The sequence below is a fragment of the Dryobates pubescens genome, chromosome 34 (genome assembly GCF_014839835.1).
Source record: "Dryobates pubescens isolate bDryPub1 chromosome 34, bDryPub1.pri, whole genome shotgun sequence".
NCBI classification, from domain to species: Eukaryota; Metazoa; Chordata; class Aves; order Piciformes; family Picidae; genus Dryobates; species Dryobates pubescens.
Genome location: NC_071645.1, coordinates 57,748 through 81,920, shown reverse-complemented (window position 1 = coordinate 81,920; position 24,173 = coordinate 57,748). Strand labels below are relative to the sequence as shown.

The 24,173-nt window shown below is 46.4% G+C and overlaps 2 protein-coding genes across 3 annotated transcripts; one reads left to right on the top strand and one right to left on the bottom strand.

Annotated features, from left to right (window-relative positions):
• On the bottom strand, positions 1-8,423 carry CXCR5 (C-X-C motif chemokine receptor 5). Its single transcript, XM_054175991.1, has 5 exons — positions 7,721-8,423; positions 7,381-7,564; positions 4,383-4,393; positions 3,080-3,258; positions 1-1,077 (listed from the first exon to the last, which is right to left on the bottom strand). Exons 1-5 carry the CDS (start codon positions 8,421-8,423, stop codon positions 1-3), a joined length of 2,154 nt encoding a protein of 717 aa, XP_054031966.1.
• DDX6 (DEAD-box helicase 6) lies at positions 7,629-21,660 on the top strand. 2 transcript variants are annotated; one of them, XM_054176091.1, is made up of 14 exons: positions 7,629-7,752; positions 9,819-10,280; positions 11,504-11,567; positions 12,005-12,109; positions 13,347-13,476; positions 13,872-14,018; positions 14,263-14,361; positions 15,068-15,186; positions 15,674-15,802; positions 16,128-16,244; positions 17,714-17,777; positions 18,647-18,748; positions 19,433-19,612; positions 21,039-21,660. In XM_054176091.1, exons 2-13 carry the CDS (start codon positions 10,081-10,083, stop codon positions 19,606-19,608), a joined length of 1,452 nt encoding a protein of 483 aa, XP_054032066.1. In that variant the 5' UTR covers positions 7,629-7,752; positions 9,819-10,080; the 3' UTR covers positions 19,609-19,612; positions 21,039-21,660. The 2 variants fall into 2 exon arrangements, with proteins under 2 accessions (XP_054032066.1, XP_054032067.1); XM_054176092.1 differs by having other exon boundaries at positions 19,433-19,616.
• The last annotated feature ends 2,513 nt before the right edge of the window (positions 21,661-24,173 follow it).

Below are 24,173 nucleotides of genomic sequence, written 5' to 3'. Positions count from 1 at the left end.
CTAGAAAGTGGAGATAGAAGTGGTGTTGTCAGAGTCAATCCCACTGCCTTTCCTTGTCACTTCCAGGATGTCGTGCAGGGTCTCCTGGCTTATACAGCCAAGCTCTTGCAGGATCCGGAAGAAGTCATTACGGAACTTGACTCCAATGAAAGCATAGAGGATGGGGTTGAGGCAGCAGTGGATGAAGCCAATGGCTTCTGTCACCATGATGGCTATATCCAGCTGGTCTTCCAGGAGACAGTTCTTGGAGAAGGCTTCTAGTTTGGTAAGTGTGTTCAGGAAGATGATGATGTGGTATGGGCTCCAGCAAAGCAGGAAGACGCCTGTGACCAGGATGGCCACGCGGACAGCTTTCTGCCGCTGCAGGCGCTGGGACTGGCACAGAGCGCGGATGATGGCTGCGTAGCAGTGACACATGACCAGCAGGGGCACAAAGAAACCCACAGTGTGGTAGAGGAAGCGGGTTGCCAGCCAGGCATTGTTGCCATGAATCCCAACCTCTGGAAAATAGCAAATGCTGCGGTTGCTGTCATCTGTCCAGACTTCCATGAAGATGAGATCGGGTAAGGTCAAGAGCAGTGAGCAGAGCCAGACAGCAGCACAGGTAAGGTGGATGGAGCGAGCTCTGCGTTTGCGGTAGGTGTGAATCGCATAAACGATGGCCAGGTAGCGGTCCACCGCGATGCACCCCAGCAGCATGCTGCTGCAGTAGAAATTGATCTTGTGAACAGCACTGAGGATCTTGCAGAGGAACTTCCCAAATACCCACCCAGCCAAGCTCTCCACCACACTGAAGGGGAAGGTGAGCAACAGTGCCAGGTTGGCCAGGGTGAGGTGGAAAAGGAAGTTTTCTGTGGTAGTGCGAGATTGCTTGAACCTCTCTAAAATGACCAAGACCAGGGCATTGCCCAGAGTCCCCAGCACGAACATTAGCAGATAGATGAGGGGCATGAAGACCTTTCTGAAGGGATCTTTCTGGTCACCAACCACAGATGAAGCTGGATTGAAGCAAAAGTAGCCCTCCAAAGACGGGGTGATGTTTTCAGCTTCATAGTAACCGCTCAGCTCCACCTGGCTCTGGGGAACAGAGAAAATCTCGTTACTGACAGGGAAAATCTGAACATGAGAACCCAGTCCCTCAGATGCAGACCAGGACCAGAGCATGCCCACCTCCTGCAGCCCACCTGCACTGGGACTAGGTGCTGCCTGTCTGCCAGATCTTTATCAATAATCTGGATAAGGGATTGAGCTGCAGCAGATGTGATTCCTGTGTGGCCTGCTGTAGTCAAGTGAGCAGCCGGTATTTGGGATAAGATTGAGGGCAACCCCCGAGTGCTGGGAAGCTAGAATTGCATTCAGGATGAGCCCCGCCCCCCAAGACAGGGGGCAGGTTCTGTCTGCCCTCAGCCACCTTGCAGAAGCTGGGCCTTCACAAAAGCAAGGGGCTAAGGTGCAGGTGAGCAGGAAAAGGGAGAGTGGAGCAGGAGTCTTGTGGCAAGCTGAGAAGTTAATGACAATCGGGAAGAGCTCAGCAGCAGTTACCCTGAGCTCCCCCACCCTCTCTTGAGACCAATGCGAAGACTTCAATGTCAACCACAGAGGAAGTCTCTGCTCGCTGCTTTCATACCTTTCACTGCCAGCTGTAGCCGTTTGCACCTGCTGCTCCTTCCCTCCTCAGCCAAACATCCCATCTAAAAATATTAGCCCTGCTTCGAACAGTTTCAGAGCTGATTTGGGTTTTCTTTTCCTTCCCCCATGTGTTGCTAAGCCAAATGACTGTGACCAGCCTTGAGTCCTCCATTTTGCCTAGCCAGAGAAGAATGGTTGATGTTTCCCTGGGCGATGTGCTGGGTGCCTCTGTGTGTGACTGTGGGGTAGAGGCAACTTTGCAGAGGCGGCACTCGTCTCAAAGGGCTGTGCTGTGGAAACCATCGGCACGGCTTCGAGGGGAGCTCAGGCACGTTGATGGAGAAGTGCATTACTGAACACGTGGAACAGGCAGCTGGCTCGGGCAGTCCCCAAGCCGTGGATAGTAGGAAGGTGAATAAGCCCTTGGGAAAAACGTGGAATAAGCTTGCCCGGCTCTTGCCCTCTTCCCTGGGCCTCTACCAACGGCTACTGCCAGAAAGAGTAAGTTACTCTGGGTTTTGCCGTGGTCCTGCTCCCTACCAGCTCTGCATCCAGTGCTGTTGCTGCTGTACTGTGATGCCATGATACTCACTCCCAAATGGGTGAAAGCTGGTTACCTTGGGGGCAAGAACTCCTCCTTTGTATCCACAACCTCCAATGTGCATGACTGCCCCTAAACTAATGGTGGGGCTGCAAGTCTTAGTGAGAAGTATTCGTATTCCAAAGAACAAGTATTGTTCTGATTTAGGGCATGATTCTGGAGACTGGAAATTGCTGCCAAAGACAAAACCCTTTAGAAATCTCTTCCAGTTTATTTTCTCCCTGGCCTGAAAATATTTCCTGTCTAGTCTGTACCTGTACCCTGTCTCAGAAGTTACCAATGCACACAGAAACCTGTCTTTGTCTTTGGCCAGGGCCAAGTCATCAAATCTCTCTGAAAAAAACAAACCAAACCAAAACCACCACAAAAAAACCCCAACAACCAACCAACAAACAAACAAAATCCAACCAAAACCAGACAGACAAACACAACCGCCAAAAATGAACCGAACCGAACCAAAGCAAGCCAAAACCAACCAAAAACATTTGCAATTTGTCACAGAGACCAAACTGTGCTGCTCAGAACATGTGAGTGACTATGCTGAAAACCCTGAAGGGAACATGTGTAGGAACAGGAAACTCACTGGGGCATGCCTGGAGTGTTCCAGCTTTACTAGGGAAGAGGAAGCCAAGGGACATGGCTGTGTTTGCTGGCCAGAGTGTGAGACACTGCCTGGAGCCACACTGGTGCCATTGACAACAGTGGATGGACAGCCTGGGTGGTGTTCAGTGTCTGCGTCTGCTGAGCAGTTTCCAGCATTACCTTGCATTTGGAGCCGGAGGTGTGGAGGCAGAGTGCCACTATCAGACACCATCTGATTGCTGATAAGGTGGAAGGTAGGGCTGTTACTGTAAGCCACTCACCGCAGGCAGGGCAAGCGTGCACTGAGCTGTGTCTGAGGTGTCCTCTCATGTGCATCTCTGAGCAGAGCAGCAAGTGTGGGTGGCAGCGGACAGAGGAGTTGGAGACAAATGCAAGAGGAGAAAAACTAATAGTCCAGGCTGGGACAGGAAGGGCAGGAAGCACAGCTGCAAGAGAGGTACTGAATGTGACAAGCTGAGGTTTTTGGCAACTCTGCTGTGATTCCCATTGCTAGGACTGGAAGCAGGTGACTGCCTGGTCTGGGATGGCAGAAGTCAACCGTGTATGTGCAGGGGACCTTCTGTACAAGTGCCCTGCAATACAATTGCAGCCAGAATTTGGAGTGGGTGATAAAGTGGTATCTTTTTCTGTAACTGAGCAGTCAAGTGCATGCCTGGGACCCCCATTCCTGTATGGTGTTTGTTCTGGGATCCCTTTCCCACTCTAACCCACATTTCAGATTTATTCCAGTCTCCGTGTGTCAGCTGCTTTTCTCAGTTCCCCACAGCTGCCGGTGAATCAAAACACAAGAGAAGCAGCTTCTGCACTATTTGGGATTTTCCATGTGAGTCATTTCCTTCTAGCCCACACCAGGGTGAGGATAAGCCGGTTTCATTCCCAAAGCCTTAAACCTGGAATTGCCCACATCAGCACAGATGTCAGTACAGAGCTGCTGTTCATCCCCTCTCAGGGTGCTGAACTAGGGAAACTCTTCAGAAGAAAGCCCTGGGAAATGCCACGTTGCTGTAGAGCCTACATAGCTCTTGAGTCATGTAGGTCCCTTTACAGTGACACCTCGTCTGCAGCAGCTTGGGGGATCTGGGGGGAGATCTCAGTGGTCTTTCTGTCACTATATTTTTGTTAATCTAGCCTGCAGCTGAAGAAGATTAAGCAGGCAAAGCTCTCTTGCTCTGGAGAACTGGGGTTATTGTTTGGGGCATATTGCTTCTCCACAGGATTACAGAGATGAGTGGTCCCATGTGGATCAAAATTTAGATGAGGCTCTTGATGGCCCCACTGGGCATTACTGAGACCCTTTCGATGCAAATGTTCTCTTCATTTTCCCTCACACACTTGCCCAGTGGGTCAAACCATCCTGTCTGGTGAGTGCTTAGGGCTAGGACTGGGTCACTGCTACGACAGGACACGGTTGAGGCCTTTTCTGCAAATCTCTGCGGGTAGGTTGCTGCTGCAAGCACTGAGCACAGCTAAAGCAACACGTGGCACCTCCAAAGCACATGTGGAATTGCTTGTATGGGATTTGGGGCTTGTTCCAGAGAGGCAGACAAACCCGGGAAGCTCCTAGGAGACAGAGGTGGGAAACGCGTGTCACAAACTCCCGACTGTGGGAACTCTGAGAGAAGGTAAAAATCTGTTTTTCTCTGGCACCTGACTGTCAGTGTTTGGTCCCAAAGTCAGCAGAGTTCCCCGCCTCATACAGGATCTCCTTTTTAACTTCATTCACAGCAGAGGTAAAATCTCTGGTAAAAGCCAAGGTTCTGAAAAAAAATTATATACAGAGAAGAGGTCCCAGTGCTGCTTAATCCCCCTGCATTTAAAAATGGCACAGCTTTGCCACAAGCAGATGCTGGCTTACAACACATGAAAGGCTGCAGGCTCTGCTGTTTTTCTAGTGGTGGGACAGACTTTCAGTGGAGAGTTCAGCTGGAGGAACGAACCAGCGTGGAGATGAAAAAGGCTTGAGTTTGGTTATAACCTCTTAGCACGCGTTAGCGCTGCCGTGGCACTAGAGCAGAGGTCAGGCAGAGGAATGCCTTCTGCAAAAAAAATCAAAAGGAACAACACTATTCACAAAGAATTTTAAAATTGGATAAATCTGGAAAAGGAAAAAAAAATCAGGCAGTAAATCTTGCTTCCCCCCCCCATCTCCTCTCTCATCCCTGGTTTATAGGACAGAGGTGGGACAGAAACACTGATAACAATTAAATCCAACACTTTTCTCTTCAGGGAGACTAAATAAAAATTGAGATCTAGTGCAGAGAGCCACTGTATTAAAAAAAACAAATTTTAAGCTGCAACATTTGAAAACCAGACTAGTGTTAGCACTGCTGTGGACCTCCCCTTGGCTAGCACAACTTACTCTAAAAGGTGCAGCTGCTGTCTTCCACTTGCAAACACAGGGGAGAAAGAACTTACACGGGGCAGAACACACAGTGTCATCACCCCCTGTCAGAAGTACTTGCAATGTATCTTCCCCTCTTTAAAATTCCCCTCTTGTAAATATTCTGTATGTTCCCCTTTCAGCAGAATCTGTGTCAGCCTGGTCGTGGAGATGGCAAGCAAGGGTAGGAGAATGTATGGTTATGCCCAGGGCTTCTACATGCAGAGAAAGAGCACCGAGTTTGCTTGAGTATCACTGCTGCCGTGTAGCTGCTCAATGAAATTGCCGGGGCTTTGTACACCGTGTGCACAGCTCATTTATATCACCAAAGATGTACCGCAAAAGATGCCTGGTTAAGAACAAGTGTTTTACACCCCAGTTTTGCCCATGGCTGTGCAGAGAGCAGGACAGCAAGGAACCCTGACTGGGACAGGCTGGCAGCAGGGGACAGGGCTGCAGCAGCCCTGCTCTCCCAGCGAGCCATCTGGCCCTCTGTCAGTGGCTGTGGTCTGGGTCACCATGCAGGTGACCCAGCACAGTGCTCGGGCTCAGTGCTTGCCGGAATGTTTGCTCATGAGGTCCTGGTAGTTAGGCAGCTGTCCCCAAGAGAATACCTGACAGCCTTAATCACAGTGGCTGCAGCCACATTGTGTTGGCTCTCGGCAAGAACAGCGTCACTTTCAGTACCCACGAGTCAAGCCCAGACTTAAGAGATGTGAGGGCTGATTGTGCTGGTGTAAGAAATCACTCAAGCCCTCCCTCTGCCAACAGGAGGGTGAGAAGAACAGACAGAAACCAGGTCTTTCAACCCACCCCAGTTCTACCTGCTCTCCCTGTTATCAAGCAAAGCCAGACCCAACTCACCAAGTCATAGGTCTCTGATGAGTAGCTGACAGGTCCCATGGTTTCAAGGGCAGAATTTGCCTCTCCTCCAGCAGTTTCAGCAAAAGTTCTTTTTGGGGGTGGAGTTAATCATTTAGGTGAGTAGGGAGGGAGCCAGCATGTAACAAGAGAGTAATTTGCAAGGCAAATGAGCTGCAAGCATGGAGTGACCTTATTGATGTAAAGATTAGCTTTATGTTTTGTTTTGTTTTGTTTTTACCACTACATGTAATTTTTTAAAGTAGAGTTTGAAGTATCCATGTTCCTTCTGGTTTGCACCCAAGAAGATCCAGAATGTCCATAGGTGTTCCCTGGAAACCTCCAGGGCTCTTGACTATGGCCATTTTCATTCCCAATGGTCTGAAAGGCTTTGGAAAACTCTGTGCTGAATTGGGGCACCTCTCTGGAGCTCTGAAATGAAATGCATGGGTTTGGCTGCATGACTGTCTCCCTCTACTTTGGGGGTGCTCCTGGCTGCTTTAACTCGATTGACCTGCTGATGTCTTCTGCTGCTTCTCCGGGGATAAGCCACAGGAAAGGATGGTTTTGGAGCCACTCTGCAGGTCTAGGCAAAGGCTGGTGGGGTACCGCCATGCAGGGAAGACAGAGAGGTTAGGGAGGATGTGTTCACTCGGCTAGGACTGGAGGGTGGAGCACTCAGCATCAGGGACTTCCTTCAAGAGCTAGCAATGAGAGTGCCACTGCTTACAGCAGGGCATGTTTGGGAAAGGCTCTTTGTGACAGCTTGTGACCTTCAACAAATACTGCCCACCCTCCAGCCCCAGCTGCCCCAGAAGCAAAGCAAAAGTACCATGCAAAGTAACACAGTGCACATCCACAGGTGATAGCCAGTGGGACAGTCAGCAGGATGCGGCTATGGGGAACTGTATGCTGGAAATACCTTCCAGGCCATAAGCTTGGCATATAGGCTATGACATGGGAATGGTAAGGGTTCAGGAAGCTGACTCCAAAGCACTACACCAACAATTTCACTTGCAAACACATACTGTGCTGAGGAAATGACTGCTCCTATACAGACATGACCTAGGGCATCTAGGTGTCCTGTAACATTAAAGGTGAGAAAGATGATAGAAAAGCATGGGAGAACAAATGGGGAGAAATGCAGAAAAAAATAATGTCACTTCACAGGCAGGTGAGGAACTGAGTATGGAAGAAAATAGTCACAGAATTCAACAGTAAATGTTTGAGGATCGTTTTGGTGCCTGTCCATGGGGATTCCTGTCTGAACTCTGGTTTTCTGCCACTTGCACACATTCTTACTGACGGGCGCACCGCTGCTGCCTCCGCGCAGCACCGACTCTTCCCTACTTCCATTTGCCACCAGCAGGGATCAATTCTCCCTCGCTGCCCCCAGGGCTCCGCGGTGCTCGACCCCGGTCGGAACCGGCACAGCGAACCACCCAGCAGCGCGGTCACGGTCACGTGGCACGGCGTGGTCCCACGCGAGACTGGGCGTGGCGCACGCCGAGCGTGAATGCGTGCGGGGCGGAGTCAGCCTGTCCGGCCGGGAGGGGGAGGGCGCACGGGAGGAAGGAGGAAGCCGCCATCTTGGAGCGTCGAGTCGCCATAACAAGGCACCAAGGGGGAGCGAGAGGATTTTTAACCTGGGAGAGTGGGGGGAGTGCGGCTGTTGGCGGTGAGGACGGGCCAGGGCGCCAGGGCGGGTGTGGGTCGGCGGGAGCGGGGCGGGGGTGTGGTGTGTGTGTTGCCGACGCCGTCCGGCCTAGCCTCGCGGCCTGCAGTGGGCCGTGGCAGCGGTGGGGCCTGAGCGAGGCCCGGCGGCACCGAGGGTCCGCGAGCGAGGTGGGGGAGGCCGGCTGGGCCGCACTGGGAGCGGCTGAACTGTGGGGCGCTGTGCGGGACCGGGCCGGGCCCCGGCGGCGCTCGCTGCCGGCCCGAGCGGCGATGGCTGGCGGGAGCCGCTCCATTGTTCGCGGGCGGGAGGTGCCGGTGTGGCGCAGCTGCGTTTCGCGGGCGGCGCCGGCCCCGCCGCAGGGCCCGGGGACCGCGCCGCTCTCCTCCGCGGCGTTGGCGACGCCGCAGTGCGGCCTGGACTCGCTGGAAACAATGGGCAGCGCAGGGGCGAGCGACGCGGCCGCTTTGTGCTAGAGCCCGCTCCGCTAAGGCGGGGTGGCGGGGGGTGGGGTGGGGGTGTCTGCTGCCGGCAGAGGAAGGGAAGGATTTAGCGGTGGCTTCCCGGACCGCTGGCCTGCCGGCGTGTGCTGTGCCTGGGGAGGGAGAGTCTTGGTGCGGGGGCCCTTTTTTTTCCGTCGGACCGCCAGTTTGCGAAATGGTGGCGCTTCTCATCTCGCAGCAGGGAGAGTTGAGTTTGACGAAGCTGTGCGTTTTCTTTTGATCTCCTTCCTTTTCGAGGGTAGTTACGAGCGAGGGAGGTTAAGCGCCTGAGAGGTTTCATCTCCTACAACGTTGGTGAACTATTCGGCCTTGGCATCCGTGCCTTTTGGCGGCCCTGATTACTTTTGTGGCTTGGCCGGATTTTACAGAGTTAAAGGGCAGGAGAAATCTTCTCTTCAACGATGTCTTGAAACAGTGCGTCTTTCCAGGGGGGAAGATAAGTAGCAGAAAAATCCTAGTTCTATAAGTTTTAAAATATTCCTGCTAATCTGGAATCGGCAGGCTTGGAAACAGCTGGGAGGTCTGAGAAATAGACCGGTCTGAGTTACTTTTCCATCCTCTCGAAACACTCTTGAATGTGCCTTTTATTCACCGGAGAAACGTGTACTTCTGTGGATACTGAAGTTGGGCTTCAGTAGTAGTCTGCTGGTTTTTCCTTTGTGTTGTCCCAAGATACAGATGTGTTGCCATGGCAAATTGTACAGGCAAGCCTACTTCCTGTTGCTTCTGAAAGGTTTTGGACTAGGAATATCCTGACTCGCTAATATTGTAAGGGATTTTTCAGCTCTGGTCCGTGATTACTTTGTGCAAGGTGCAGACTTTGTATTCTGTCTTCACCATTTTGCTGACCTTTCTGTTAAAGGCAGGGTCACGTGGACGTCTGAGTGCAATGTAAGTTGTTACTGGCATCTGGAAGGTAACGTCATGTGGACACAGAAGCAGGAAGCTAGATATCTAGTGTAAATGTGCATTAAAAGTTTGTGTGAGCTTGGTTGAGCTAACTTGTTGAGTTAGAGAGGATAAGCTGGATTGTTTGGGGTTTCATTGTTGTTTCTTAAAAAAATGTAATTCTGTTTCACTTTGGAAGGGACAAGGGCAGTCAGCAGCTGAAGGGTTTCCTCAGTTTTAACTGGAATGTGCGTTTGACGTAGTGGCCTCACTTCCTGTCGCCGACTTCTGCATAATGTTGCCGCTTAGCTTTTCACAGCTGCTCTGCTGTGTCCCAGAAGTAGGGGATTTCACTAACCGCCAAATCGATGGGAATATTTTAGGCTTGACAGATACGGAGCAGGTAGTGTTTGTCAGGTGGTTACTCACGGAAGGGCTGCTGAAAGTACAGCTCTCGAGAGCGTGCTTTGAAGGCAGAAGGTGGTGTGCGTAGCGTTACAGAAAGGGGAAAAGAGTTTCATGCATCTCTTGATAAATTGTCACCGAGGAAGAACAGGGCAGCAGGTACTGTTGTATGCTGCCTGGGAAGAAGCAGTTTTTAAAAGGTGAAGGTAAACTGATGGGATTTACCTGGACAAAAATCCATGTGCTAATTGTTACTGTCTGCTTCTCTTGCAGATTGAAGCGAATGACTTCTGCTATAACTCAACTTCGATAGAGGGCTTTTTTTAAAAAAAAGTTGATCCACAGTGCATCAGAGCAAGTTACTATACTTTTGAGTGACTTACAGGTGCTTGCCTGCATTGCAATAAAGGACTCATATATTGAGCAAGACTTATTTATCTCTTCATTTTGGAGAGTCTAATAAACTGTTATTACAGTTTCTGTACTGACTTTCAAAGTTTTGAAGTCTAAAAAAGACATCTTTAAAAACAAAAGCATGAGCACGGCCAGAACAGAGAACCCTGTTATAATGGGTCTATCCAGTCAGAATGGGCAGTTGAGAGGCCCTGTAAAACCCAGTGGGGGCCCAGGAGGTGGAGGCCCACCAACTCAGCAACAGATGAACCAGCTGAAAAATGCCAACACAATCAACAACGGCACTCAACAGCAAGCACAGAGTATGACCACCGCTATTAAGTAAGTGTTTGTACCAGCTTCTGCAATAGAGATGTTTAAAAGTCATGTATGGGAAAGTGTTCTTGGATTCCCTATGTGTGATGATGTTGGTGGTTAGAAGTGTCCTGGGATGTGCACGATGAAAAGAAAGCTGTATTTCCGTGTGCAGCCTACTCTCTGACATTTCTCTTTGCAGTGTGCTTGTTGTGAGAAGGGAATTTGATGCTTTACTTTTCAGAATGTGTAGCCCACTGAGCAGTAACCAGTTTTCTTTGCTCTTTGCCAGTGGTATGAGAGGGAAGTTGGGGAGCAGGAAGGAACTGAAATGAAATTTAAGACAGAAGGAAATGCCACCTAGTCTCAGTTGTGTGTGCTTTGCAATTGTTTGTTGCAGCTCTTTCTCGCAGTGAGAGATTCTTTAAGTCAATCATATTTTGTCACTGATCTTAAATAGTAGCGCTTGCTCTCCTCAGTGTAATGCTCTGCCTTTAATTCAGCAAAGCCCGAGCTGAAATAGTCTGTTATCACAGGTTCCTAAAGGTTTGCTAGACTCCTCCTCCCCCTCCCCACACTGCCCTTTTTTTTTTTTTTTTTTTTTTTAAATTTTTAAAATAATTTACTGTTGTGAAACCAGTGAGTGAAACTCAGCAAATGCCAATCAGGGCTTCCTGGGATTGGGGAAAAGAACTCGCTCTCCTCTCTACAGTGACTTTCAGAGGATGGGTGTTTAAATCTCTCTGAGAGCAAGAGATGATGCTCCAAGTGGAACACCTGTTTACTTAGTTTTCTCTCCCAGGGTATTTTTTATCATCTTGCATTACTCATGGATTAAGAGTTTCCTGGGCAAGATTATTATTAATTTTTTTTTAGTGATGAAATAGTGTCATGTGGATTTATTATGGGCACTCTCTGACATATGACTAAGTTAGTCTTCAGTTTTAAATTTGTGTGCTGCTGGATTCATTTGGTGCCCTGCAAATGGGACTCGAATCATGACTGGGTGAAGATTTCACAAATTCTGTGTGGTTGGCAGGCTGCCAATTCTCTCTGTTTACAGTTTTCTGCGTGTTGCATCCTGCTTAGCTCGGAGAAGACTTGAGCTCGTGTAGGCACTCTTGGCTTTCAGGAGCTGAAAATACGACATGTTCGAAGAAACGTGTAATGTATATCTCATAAAAAGGCAAAATAAATTTGTTGAACCATTTGTTTTTACAATTTATTTTTTTCTTTCATTTTTGCTGTAGACCTGGTGATGACTGGAAAAAGACTTTAAAACTCCCTCCAAAGGATTTGAGAATCAAAACTTCGGTAAGGATGATTGAATTGTAGTAAGAAAACTAAAAAGCTGTAGGACAAGATGCAGTGGCAAAATGTTTGTCCGAAGCAAAGGTTCAAAAGCAGTTCAGCTCCTGCTGTTTTAAATGAAGAATTTATTTTGCCACTGCTTGGTAGAGATGCCTCTTGGAACGCTCCAAGATGGACTTTGCAGTCGATTTCTTACTGTGGTAGTGTTACAGCACAGGGCTGGTTGTCAGTGTCTTAGGAGGCAGGTCAGAAGGCAGCAGTGTACGTTTGCAGTGCTGCGTTTGGCTATGAGAGTGCTGCTGCTTCCTGCTCCGCTGTGTGGCATTGCACAGATCAGTGGCAACTCCTGATTAACAGGCAGCCTCTCGTTGAGTCAGACCATCCTGCAGCTGTGGGTTGTATGAGCTAATCTGACAGATGTGCTTTTTCTGATTGTTTAGGACGTGACCTCCACAAAAGGAAACGAGTTTGAAGATTACTGTTTGAAACGGGAGTTGCTGATGGGAATTTTTGAAATGGGCTGGGAAAAACCATCTCCTATTCAGGTTGTTTACAAACAGACTACTTACAAGCAGCATTTAAATTTTTTTCTAAGTGTATTGAAATTCTTATTCATGTTTGAATGTTGGATACTCATGTCGTGATTTGGGGAGAGGGGGGTTGTGAGTGGGAGAACTTGGAGGCCCTTTGGGGAAGGTGAGAATTTCTAACACCCGACTGAAAAATCACTGAGTCATGCAACAGGTGACCTAGAGATGGATTGACTTTGACTTTAGACAAGTCAACTTGGATTTTCCTTCTGCATCTGGAGGCATTGTTGTGTTAATTCTCTGTCAGGAACATCTCTCACATCAGCAGTCCCAGTGAGAGCAGGGCTGTTCTGTAAATTTTCCAGAAAGCTGTATCTTCAGTTGCTAACAAAGACAACTGTGGTTTTGTCACCTGGTCTTGGCTTTACTAGCCTAAGGGTCTGGAGGAAGCATAATGGAGATCATGGGAGCGGGATTAATATGTTAGCAAGTTTACTTTTCTGTCCTTCCATCTTTCTTTTACAAAACTTCAAGGCTTGTTCTGTTACAAACTGTTGATCCATAAACTTTAGGGTTGAGCTCCCTTCTAATTGTCCTTTGAAGGATTATCATTGGCACAGATCTGCCACTTGATCTCTTTAAGGTATGAGAAAGATGTGGCTTCTAGGGAATTTGTCTGCTTTAAATCAGATTCTAAATATGCCATCTTTCCCCAAAACTGAGAGTGGTGTAAAAGACAGTAAAGGGAGAAATACCTGGTGCTTGTATTTGAGTGGCTGAAGTTTCAAAAGGAAAGCACGTTGTTTTGTTGAGAAGCGTATCACAGGAATGTGCAGCTTTGAATTCCATGGGCTGATGTGGTTCTGTTGTTAAGATACAGGTGGGTATCTTTTTCCATAGGAGGAGTTTGCTTGTGACTGTCTCTGTCTATTCACTTTTTTCCTGATTTTTGTCACTTTCTTTCCTGACACGCTGGTGTGGGTTTACCCTTCCTAGGGTACCTAATCCCTGTTTTTCTTGTGGTCAGGCAAGATCAATACTGCCAAATAATATGGTTTTGTTTGGGAACTCTTTACCAGTTGGTTTAATGTCTTCTGTTGTGAGTATGCAATGCTTGCAGTTGCAGGATACTCTTGTTTGTGAAACAGTTGGATTTCAGGTGATACTGTTAGTGAGAAGAGTTAAATTTGCCCTGCCTCTTCAGTGGGCGTGGCTTATGGTTGCTCATGCACTATCTGTCATTTCATTTCAGGAGGAGAGCATCCCCATTGCTTTGTCTGGTAGGGATATCTTGGCTAGAGCAAAAAATGGAACAGGCAAGAGCGGAGCCTACCTCATTCCTTTACTTGAACGGCTAGACTTAAAGAAGGACAATATACAAGGTGAGCTGGGAAGGACCTCACTTAGCTGCAGCCAGGTAATGGTATCAGGTGCTACACTGCAGACTTGAATTTAAAGCTGGACAATGAAACTGAGCAGCATAGGGTATCTGCTTGCACTTTCAAAGAAAGTTAGTGGGGAGTGGTGGAGAGGAGGTGGCATTTGAAGAGCGAGCATGCTATCTGGGGGACCTCACGCCAAGGGAATGTGGAGGGACAGCAGGCCCTTGCACAGAATTTGCCGTGTCCTGAGCAGCTTCTAGGTTTCATTAAGAATACCTGGAGTGGAACTCCAAAACCATAGAAGTGTAGCTTTCATAAACTCTGGTTTTCCTGAGGATTAGTACTGAAAACACAATGTCTTACTAGTAACTTATGCTGGCTCTATTAACTTTCAGCAATGGTGATTGTTCCCACCCGTGAACTAGCCCTGCAGGTCAGTCAAATCTGTATCCAAGTCAGCAAACACATGGGAGGTGCCAAAGTGATGGCAACAACTGGAGGAACCAATTTGCGAGATGACATAATGAGGCTGGATGATACAGGTTAGAGCCTTTTTCTGTGCTAGAGTTGCTGTTCGTCTGTGGCTTTTACAGCGTGGCACTGGAATTTCTGCTTCTTACTCTTTGCCTGTTCCAGAACAGGCTACAGTGCATTTTGTTACCTTTTTGTAATGCTGTCCTTATCTGTTCAAACTGTTGGTATGAAACGCAGCCTTGAATGTCAGAAACATTGTTTTACTCAATCCACTTGTTTGTTTGTTTCTTTATTTCTCTTACAACCTTTCAGTGCATGTGGTGATAGCTACCCCTGGGAGAATTCTCGATCTCATCAAGAAAGGAGTAGCGAAAGTTGAGCATGTCCAGATGATAGTATTGGATGAGGCAAGTTGCTCGTGTCAGATGTTTTGGGATGTTAACATTTAAGTCAAAGCAGTGATTTGTCTCAGTGAGTTACCTCAGTACGCACAGCAACAAATGGGACTTTGTTTGGAGATGCTGTAAGCTTAAAGCTTGTCCACTTGTCCGAATTTTTCAGAAGATACTTTGCAGAAGAATTTTACTGGGTGTGGATCTTTTGAGAAAACAACCTAATGAGATTTGCTTTTCCTGTCATCTGTGCAATCTGTGAAGAGCAGGATAACGGGCTGTTCTGAAGGAATGCCCTTTTGTTTGCTTTCAGTTTAGGAGCGAGCTGTGCTTATCACCACATAGTTGTGTATGAAACTGATGAACACCTGGTAGTATATAAGCTGAGAAAACAGTTGTGTGAAAGCTCTTGGATGACTCTGATAGGAGCCCTGATAATTGTTTTCACTTTCTATTCCATTTATTTTTCCTGAATTACGCTTAAATCAAAAGTGCTGAAAGCAAGGAGAGGGCGGTCTTCCTTTTACTGGTTAATTCTGTCTCCAGCAGCTAAATCATGTGTCTTTTGGAGTGTGGGCTGTGCTCCAAAGGGGACAGTCCCATCATAAGGGCAGGGAGAATGGTTTTGTTTTGGGTTTGCTTCCTGCCCTCAGTGTAGTACTACCAGATGACTGAAATCTTGCCCCATTAATTTAACTTCCTATTATTTCTGGTGTTACAGGCAGATAAGTTGCTGTCTCAAGATTTTGTTCAAATAATGGAAGACATTATTCTCACACTACCTAAAAACAGGCAGATTTTGCTCTACTCAGCCACTTTTCCATTGAGTGTACAGAAGTTCATGGTGAGTGCAGATGTGTTCGTGATGGCACTGCATGTGAAGTGAGTGAATAAGCCATGCACAGCTGTTAGTGCACCATTTTTAGCACTGTTTTTAATTTTTAACAAACATAACCAAACTCGACTGGTTTGATCTAAACCAGCCTAAGTCTAGGACATGAATTTGAAAATGATTGTTGGCCTTCAGCTAGGAAGCTAGGTGTACTGGGCCTTGCCTGTAAGGTACTGTCTTCAGCTGAACACATTATGTGTGTGTCATCTGCACTGACTTGCTTCCAGAGGGTGCTTCTGCTTGGCCTACTCGGGGACCTTGGAGTTATAAGTAATCATCTGTGAAATTCTACCCAGTCTGTTTTGTGTATAGCATGAAGACTGAGGGGCCAGCTAGCTCATCTTTGCCACGAAGGAAGTTGAATGTGCTGAAGGGTGGGAAGTGGAGGCGGTGTTTGCTTTGTGGATGTTTCTGCTTTATCTTCATTTTTCCTTTTCAGAATTCCCACTTGCAGAAACCCTATGAGATTAATCTGATGGAGGAGCTGACCTTGAAGGGAGTTACCCAGTACTATGCCTATGTAACCGAGCGTCAGAAAGTACACTGCCTCAATACTCTGTTTTCCAGGGTAAGCAGTAGGACCAGCTAAAGAACACACAGAGGCTTTTTTTTTTTTCCCCTCTTGAAACCAACAATAAGCAAGGGTAGCAAAGGCATTTTCTGTGTCAAAACATGCCGTTTGGCTGAAGCTCAAAATGCCTGCTTCTTGTCCTGCACCTCTGTGGTACAGAACCGATTAGCTGTTTCTCACTTCTTGTACAGAAATACCAACTGTGTAAATTACTTACAGCATACCTGCTTGGCTTTCTTTCTGGAAGGGCTTAAGAGTTATGTCTTGTATCGTTTGCTAGTGAAATGCTGCATTTACTGAGCATGCTACTTTATATGTTCAGCTCCAGATCAACCAGTCGATCATTTTCTGCAATTCCTCTCAACGTGTTGAATTGCTAGCCAAAAAGATCTCCCAGCTGGGTTATTCCTGCTTCTATATCCATGCTAAAATGAGGCAGGTGAGTATGAAGCCAGCAGTGGTTTATTCCACACCACCCCAAGCTTTACTGCATAGCTGAATGATACCTCATGTTTGCTTTAAGCATGTATGTTCTTTGAAAACTGAAACATGTATTGCTTTGGTATTGACTTGTTTTTAGACTGAGATCTCTCCCACTCCAACCCTCTTTCCAGACTATTTGGTGTAGCCTGTCACTTGGTGTTTAAGAGTCAGGTTAATTAGCATAGTGTAAGCACTGACTGTGGCCTGAAGGTACTGCTGTTGCTCTGCATTTGCCAGCCTGGGAAGCCGCGATAGTCCGTGTAGTGAAAATCAGCCTGACTTAAAACAAATGACCGCCCCCCGACGACAACCAGTACTCAGCTGATTGCAAACAGTAAATCTTGCACCATGAGTGCAGGGGAATCTCAGAAGTTGGAGAGGTGTCTTTGAGCAAACCTCTGGGTGAAAGCTGCTGCTGAGCACCTGTGGCCTTGCCATAGGAGGTGAAGAATTTCAATGCAGCTTTGCTGGTGCAGAGGTTTCTGTCAGCTGTATGTATGTTAGCTCACATGTCTTGAGCTTCATACTTGGAATTTTCTTGTGTTCTGCAAGTATTCTAAAAGATCTCAGAAGGCTGAATTGATGCATGTGAAACAGTTGTGCTAGAAAAGAGTCTTTTCACTTTATCTGCAAGCTAGAGTTTATTCAAATAAAAGCATTAGAGGAAGCTTAGGATGCTGTTCATGGAACTATTAGGTGGTGCCAGTGTTTGCTGGGTCATACACAGAGCAGTAATTAATTCAGACCTAGAAGCAGTGTTGGTATTGAGAGCAGAGAGATATGCAAATGGGATCCTTGAATTACCATTTTTGTGTGCTTTTGATCAGTCAGTAGATGATCTTTGTGACAAAATGCAGTTATGTTTGTGTGGAAACCTTCAGCTTGTTCATTGCCACTGTGGATTCGGTCCCTAACAGTGATAGCGCGTAGCCTTTGTGTGGCCCAAAGTGACTTGTTTGTGAGAGGAGTGTTTTCAGAGACAATTGACTTGTTCCACTCCTGATTATGAATCAGTAGTGGAAAATACTCCATGCTGGAAAGTCAAGTTACTGCCAACTTCAGTTATAAAGGGAATGCATAAAGCAGGGATTGACTCTGGCAGGTGGCTGGGGGCCAGCAGTACTCAGAACAGGAGTTTAAGTTCCTTGATGTGTGTTTAATGTAATTGTAACTCGAGATGCTCCTGTTCTGAGATAAAATTGTAGAAGGCTTTAAAACAGTCAGTTACGTGCCTTTGTCTAGAAGTGGAACCACAAGCCCTTCTGGTAACTTCTTTGGAATATCTGGGTAAGAGTACAAAAACATACAAGCCTTCTTTGACTCTAATAACGAGGGGGAGGAGCTGGATGTGATTGAAGCTGTGTGTTTGCAATTTGACTATTCTTGAAAGTTACAGCCCTTTGTGCTTTGTTTCTGTGTTTCCAGGAGCACCGCAATCGCGTGTTCCACGATTTCCGCAACGGCTTATGCCGCAATCTTGTTTGCACTGGTAAGAGTTCCCAAATGTTCTCCTGCTTCTCAGGGGTGTGAGAGAAAGTGGGTTAGCCAGTAGCTTGGGTAGACCGCATCTCCTGCAATGAAAACATACGGTTTTGTGAAGAGGTCTTTTTCAAGCTGGTCTGTAGCGGGGTGCAGCACTTCTTTAGGCATCGAGATGTTTGTTGTTGTGACAAACCGCAAAGGTGCAGCCTGCTGACAAATGTTTTGACCGTGTTCTGCACTGGGTGATGTTGTCTGTGCATTTTCAAGTGAGACCTCTCTGGGCTTTACAAAGCACTGCAGAACTGTGGCTAGGATCACCCGACAGAGTTCTGATCATTCTGTGGATGTTTCCAGTGCTCATCTTTTTAAAATACTTGTAAAGTTTTGATTGGCCCTCGTGTGATCCGAGTTCTCTGTTCTGTGATCTGGTGGGCAGCACTGCAGCAGTCTGCTGGTCATTAACTGTGTCTGTGTCATTTTACAAAAGTCACTGCAAGCAGAATAAAAACAATTGAGCTGGCGGGATGTAGTCCAGCTCACAAGTCTGTTCTGACGTTGGCAACATGCGAGTGTGCGCGAGGAGAGGCTTGTATAAGACGACTTGCTCAGAAATAGTCTGATGTGGGAAACCCAGGCTTTGTGCTCACTGTTTCAGCATAGGTGTGCAGGTCTGGTGTTTCTGTAATTCCACTTGTAGTGCTTAGGTTTCTAAGAGCAAGAAGAAGCTGTAAGAGAATAGTATGTAAACTGTCTCTGATACAAGGGAAGCCTGTATCTGGAAACTGGTGTAAGCCAGTGTTAATCATTGTTAATCTTTTCACCCTGCATTTGATCCCACTGAAACTAACTTTCTTTGTGACCTGGCTTGTCTTTCAGATCTGTTTACCCGAGGTATTGATATACAAGCTGTGAATGTGGTGATAAACTTTGATTTCCCAAAGCTGGCAGAGACTTATCTCCATCGTATTGGCAGATCAGGTAAGAGGGAAAACAGCTTTTGCATGTGACTTTGCTGATGCCTGTGATGTTTCTTAAGCTTGAATTGGCATGTTTGTGATTATGGTATCTGTGTATTACTGTGGGTAGCTTTGATTTTTCCTGACAAACCACCTCAGATGGTTATCTTCACAGATACCTGAATAAAGAGCTGTTCTCTTGAAGCTGACCTGGACAGCTTGATGATAAAAATAAGGCCTATTATGCTTTATTCTTAGGAGCCTTAGTGATGCTCCTATTTGGACTTGGGGAAAGTTCTTAAGCCTGCTCTTCTGCTGTGTGTGTTGCAAGGGAAGCGCCTAATGTCTGGACATCAGCAAAATACACCCTTAAGAAAGGCACTGAACAAAGGAACTCTGTGTACTTGAACTTTGTAGTTGTTCCAGAACTGTGTTATCGAAGAAAGGCTGGGTGTGCATAGTGCAGTAGTGGAAGATTTCGTTTGTAATTAATGAGGAGGTGTAATCAGAGCATTTCAAACCTCCTGGGTTTGCTTATTCTTATAGCAGCACACAACTACTGACCAAAAAAAGATGGGAAAGTTGCAGAGACCTGTGGGATCCGCATTTGCTTTTATCATCACGTTGCAGCGCTAATAACTCCACAGTCTACAGACCTTTTCATCTGGCATTCTACTACTCAGTTCTGACTGTTCTTTTTGTCAAGGTCGCTTTGGTCACCTTGGCCTGGCCATCAACTTAATCACCTATGATGATCGCTTCAACCTGAAAAGTATTGAGGAGCAGTTGGGAACTGAAATTAAACCCATACCAAGCAACATTGACAAGAGCCTTTATGTGGCAGAATACCACAGTGAACCTGTAGAAGATGAGAAACAGTAAACACGTATGTATGTAAAATGCCTTCCTGAACAAAGGAGTGGTGCTGCGTGAGAGAGCTGGTGTGTGGATGTTCCTGCAGGGCAGGAGGGAAACGTGTGTGCAGAAGGGACTCTGGATGGGAAACAGATAATCGGTGCAAGGAGATCTGTGGATGTGCTGAAGCTGGGAGGGCAGGAGGAGTAATTTGCAGTTGTTTTAATTAGAATGCTGACCCTATGGTAAGAGGACAAAAAAAAGGCGGGGAAAGGAGAAGACAGGTATGGTATTCAGAGAGGCCAGGGTGGCTACTAAGTAGCCTGAGGAAGTCTTTCTTGTGTTGCTTAGCTAAAATGTGAAATTAGCAAGAGCCAGAGGAGGGCAGTGTTCTTAAAAAGTTGAGGAGAGAAACAGCCTGAGCACCTTGCCAGTTAGAAAAGAAAGAGGCAGGGTCACGTGGCTAAAGGTGCTGCATCTTTGGCATCCTTTGGTTCATACCACTCTCCACGGAATCACAGAATGTTAGGGGTTGGAAGGGACCTCAAAAGACATAGTCCAACCCCCCTGCCAGAGCAGGATCAACTAGAGTAGGTCACACTGGAACGCATCCAGGTGGGTTTTTGGATGTCTCCTCCTCTTGCAAGTAAAGGCAGCAGGTAGCAAAGCTGTAAATCCCTTTTGATGCCGTTCAAGGTTGCCTACATAGCTTTACAAGAAAATGAGGTTTCAGTGTTGGGGACTCCCAAGTGTGTTCTTTCTGACTGTTGTCTGGGGTAAAACTGATGAGGAAAACTTGCCCTGGATCGCAGTCAAGCAAAACAGCTACTGGATGATTGACCTGGTTTTAGTTAAGATGCTAGCTCGGGCACTGCAGCATGCATTGGAAAGAATTCCTTTTTGTGCTCTTGTCAGAGACCATGAATTAGAGAACCCCAGCAAAGCTGCTGAAATTCTTCTTGGGTGACAAAAAAAAAAGTGGCCATAGAAACAGAGTGCTGGATAGGTTCATTTCAATATATTGTGTCACTTCTTTGAAGTTGTCGGAGAGTAGCCCTAGCCAGTCATGCCACGCTGACTTGCAGCCTCTGCTTTGGCTGGCTGAGCTTGCACTGTGTTGTATCAGTAAATAAATAAAGAAGCCCAGGCAATAAACTTGGAAAAGGCTCTTGGGTGGCGTTCTTTAGGGGAATGCTGTGCCCTTCCCTGAGAACCGTTTGCTACTTTCCTAAAGGACAAGGAACCGGTGTAGGTGTTCGTGCTCCATGGGTGGTGTAGGATGTTAGCAGCACCTCTTCCTGCAAAGCTGTGGTGGAGGTTGAGCTGTTGCAAATACCCTTTGCTTTTCCAGAGCTGCTGCGTAGTCATTGTGATTCCTTGCTTACGGTCTGTTTTTGCATAGAATTGTTTTAACTGTGGGTGTTGTGGTTGTTTTTTGTTTGGTTGTTTTTTTTCAGGCTTTGATTACACATGCCAGAAGGTGAAGCCCTTTGATCCAGATCTGTGACACATCGTTTCTCTGGGGATACCCTTCTCTTTGTGGGTTTTTCTTCGTCTTTTCATTTCGGAACTATGAAGACTAAAGAGCTCGGCCTTTTTTCTTTTCAAATTTGACAGCAAGAAAGAAAGAAGATAAAAGGAGGAATGTCTTTTTGTTTTTTTCCACTTGTTTGCACTGTGTGCTGATTGAACATTAGTTGCACTAACTGCTGATTTTAAATTTTTTTTCTTTGGGTGGGAGGGGCAGCAAGGGAAGAAGAGAAACCCTGAAAAGAGAAGAATCTTGATGAACACAAGCTTGTCTGCAATTTCAAATTCTTCAACCGCTGACTGAGTGCATTTCAACTTCTCCCTGGTTACTCATCTGTTTTTTAAGCTAAAGAGCTTGTTACTTATTCGTGCAAAGTGCCTTATGCTATGAGACCATTCAGAATATCACCTTTCTGACAGCCCAAGGAATCAACAGCCGGTTTTGGTTTCAGGTCAAAGTTCCCCCCTCTTCCCCTCTTCTCCTCCCCAAGTACTTAAGCCTGGGGCTGGGAGGTGAAATGTTTTGGTAATACTACTAATTTCTTCAATTTTTTTAAAATCCTTTCTTTTTTTTTTTTTTTTTTTTTTTTAATTTTGGAGGAGTTGATATGCATCTGCAGTTCACCCACACTGTAAATACCTGTATTTAAAACAAAAACAAAATCTGGGCTGATTAAGTGCAGCATCATAGCTCCAGAAGGAAAGAGTAGCCTGCCATCCTTTGCTGGAGCTGTAAGAAAAGCCCTGTGCTCTAGCAGAACACTAAAGACTGGTTTCCTTAAGAGTCTCCATTAGTAGTTACAGCACTTGATATGTAGACTTTTTTCAGAGCCATGGCCCTCTTTCCTCTGGTGCAGTGTGTCCCATAGAAAATCAGATGTGTATATTGTACAAACTTTGTAAATATTTTTTTCTGTTTGGGTTCATATATAACTACTTTTGTGATGAAGGTTGCTGGGGTTAAAGGGATTAGACTGATTATGGGAGCAGCTAAAAATGAGAGGGGCTCAGTTTTCTGCAACGCTAAACAAAGAGAAGTGCTCTGACCTCTGAGAAGAGCAGGCCTCTACAAGTGTCCCTTGTCAGGGTGGGTTTGCTTTGGCGCTAGCAACACTGTCCTGTACCGCTCCTGTGGAAGAGATCACTTGCAGGCCTCCAAGTCTGTAGCTCAGCCTGTTGGGGGATTCTCTTCATTTTCCCCCTTAGCAACTTCAGGAACTTGTCAAGCTCTGAAGGGGGGGTCATGACCTGTGTTCTGTCATGGTGTGAGGGGAATGCAGCGATGTCAGTGGGGCTGAGCAGTGTATGCAGAAGCCATTGATTTGGGTTTAAAGGAAAACACAGAAAACCGATTTACATGCATCAGCTGACAGTCCTGGCATTGTGTGGGATTGATTTGCTTCCTGCAGCATTGTGCATTTTCTGCCCAGAGCAGCCTCTGTACGGACTTAAGAGCAGGCAAGGGCAAACCCTGATAATGTCAGAAGCTGCAGAAAGCTGCTTTGCCATCTCCTCTGTTTTGGCATGAATTGCTGCCTGTCACTTTGCATTGTATATTGCTGAAAAGCGCTTTCTGGTCAAGCAGTGTTGCTTTAAATTGTGCCCCTCCCAACATGCTTGAGGTTTGGCCTGATCTACAGGCAAAAGGAGTGAGACAAATCAAAAAAGTACTCTTTAAATTCCCTTTTAGCCTGTTCAACAACACCGTCAGGAGGCACCTGGATGAGCGCAGTCCCTTTTGCTCAGTTGTTTATTGCGTATACAGATGCTGCACTCACACCATGCTTGCTTACCTTTGAGGCAGGAATGAATTATCTTAATTTCTCCTAGTTTTGGCACCATCCTCCCACCCCCTTTTTTTTTTCCCCCCCCCCCGAATTGAAGCAAAATTCTTTGGAACTGCAAGGCGGATTTACCCATCCGTTTCCTTGAGGATCATAAAGAGAAGCCAGGTGCCTCCTGACAACAACTTTACACGATGGAAAGTTTGTGTTTGGCTGCCTTTTTTTTTTCCTTTCTCTTCCCCCCCCCCCCTTTCTTTCCATCACCAATGACTCCATAATTGTAGCAAATGCTGCACTAGAATACAAACTCAAGAGCTTGGTCACAGACATGCTGTGAGCCACTCAGCATACATCTGACTGGCAGGTACTAAATGTAAACAATGTTGGGGTGTTTTGTGGGGGTGGGGGTGGGATTTTGTGGGTGGTAACTTTGACCAAAAGTAAATCTTGCTCTTGTACTGCAGCCAGCTTATGATTTTCCAGAAAGACAGAAGAGGGATCATTTTAGTGCAACAGAGACATGACAAATGTAAATAAAAGTGTTGTATCTTACCAGGGCATGCACATGTAACAAGAACCAGGATAGCAATGTTGAGTCAGACGTGTGTGCTCTGCTTGGATTTGTGGTAGGTTAGCCTGGTGCCATGTGTTGATGGTCCCTCTTGAAGCACAGAACTTTTGAAAGTATTACTTTAAACATGGCCTCAAATAGAGGATTGGCACTTACCTAAACTATCTGGGGCACCATTTGTAGGTGGCTTCTTGTCAAGAAGGAAGCAGCCTATTTTTGGTGCTAGTAGGCTATCTGTAACAGATGTGATCTTGCAAATGGAAAGATGCTCCAAAGGACTAGGATAATCCTAGTTGTTTTTATTTTTTTTGTTTAAAAATTGTTTTTAATACTGTTTGGGTTGGGTGTGGTTGCTTTTATTTTTGTTCATTTGTTTGGGGTTTTTTGTTTGTTTGTTTTCCACCCCCACCTTAGCCTCTGTGTCTTTTTTTTTGTTGTTGTTCTTAGTGTTGTGTTTTTTTTTTTTTTTAGCTTTGTTGTGGTGGGTTTTTTCCTTTTTTTTCCCTTTTCTTTTCTTTTTTTTGTTGTTTCTTTTTTTTCCCCTACCCAGGCGTAAGGACTGTGTAATTCTTGGCTTCTTGAGATTCCTTGTGAGCTCCTGTTCTTGGTGGTCACGTACCAGTCTTTACATTTATGCAATAGTTGCAGCCTTCAGTGATGAACCCAAGGTCAAATACTTCCTCTGACAAAGATGATGTGAATGAGAA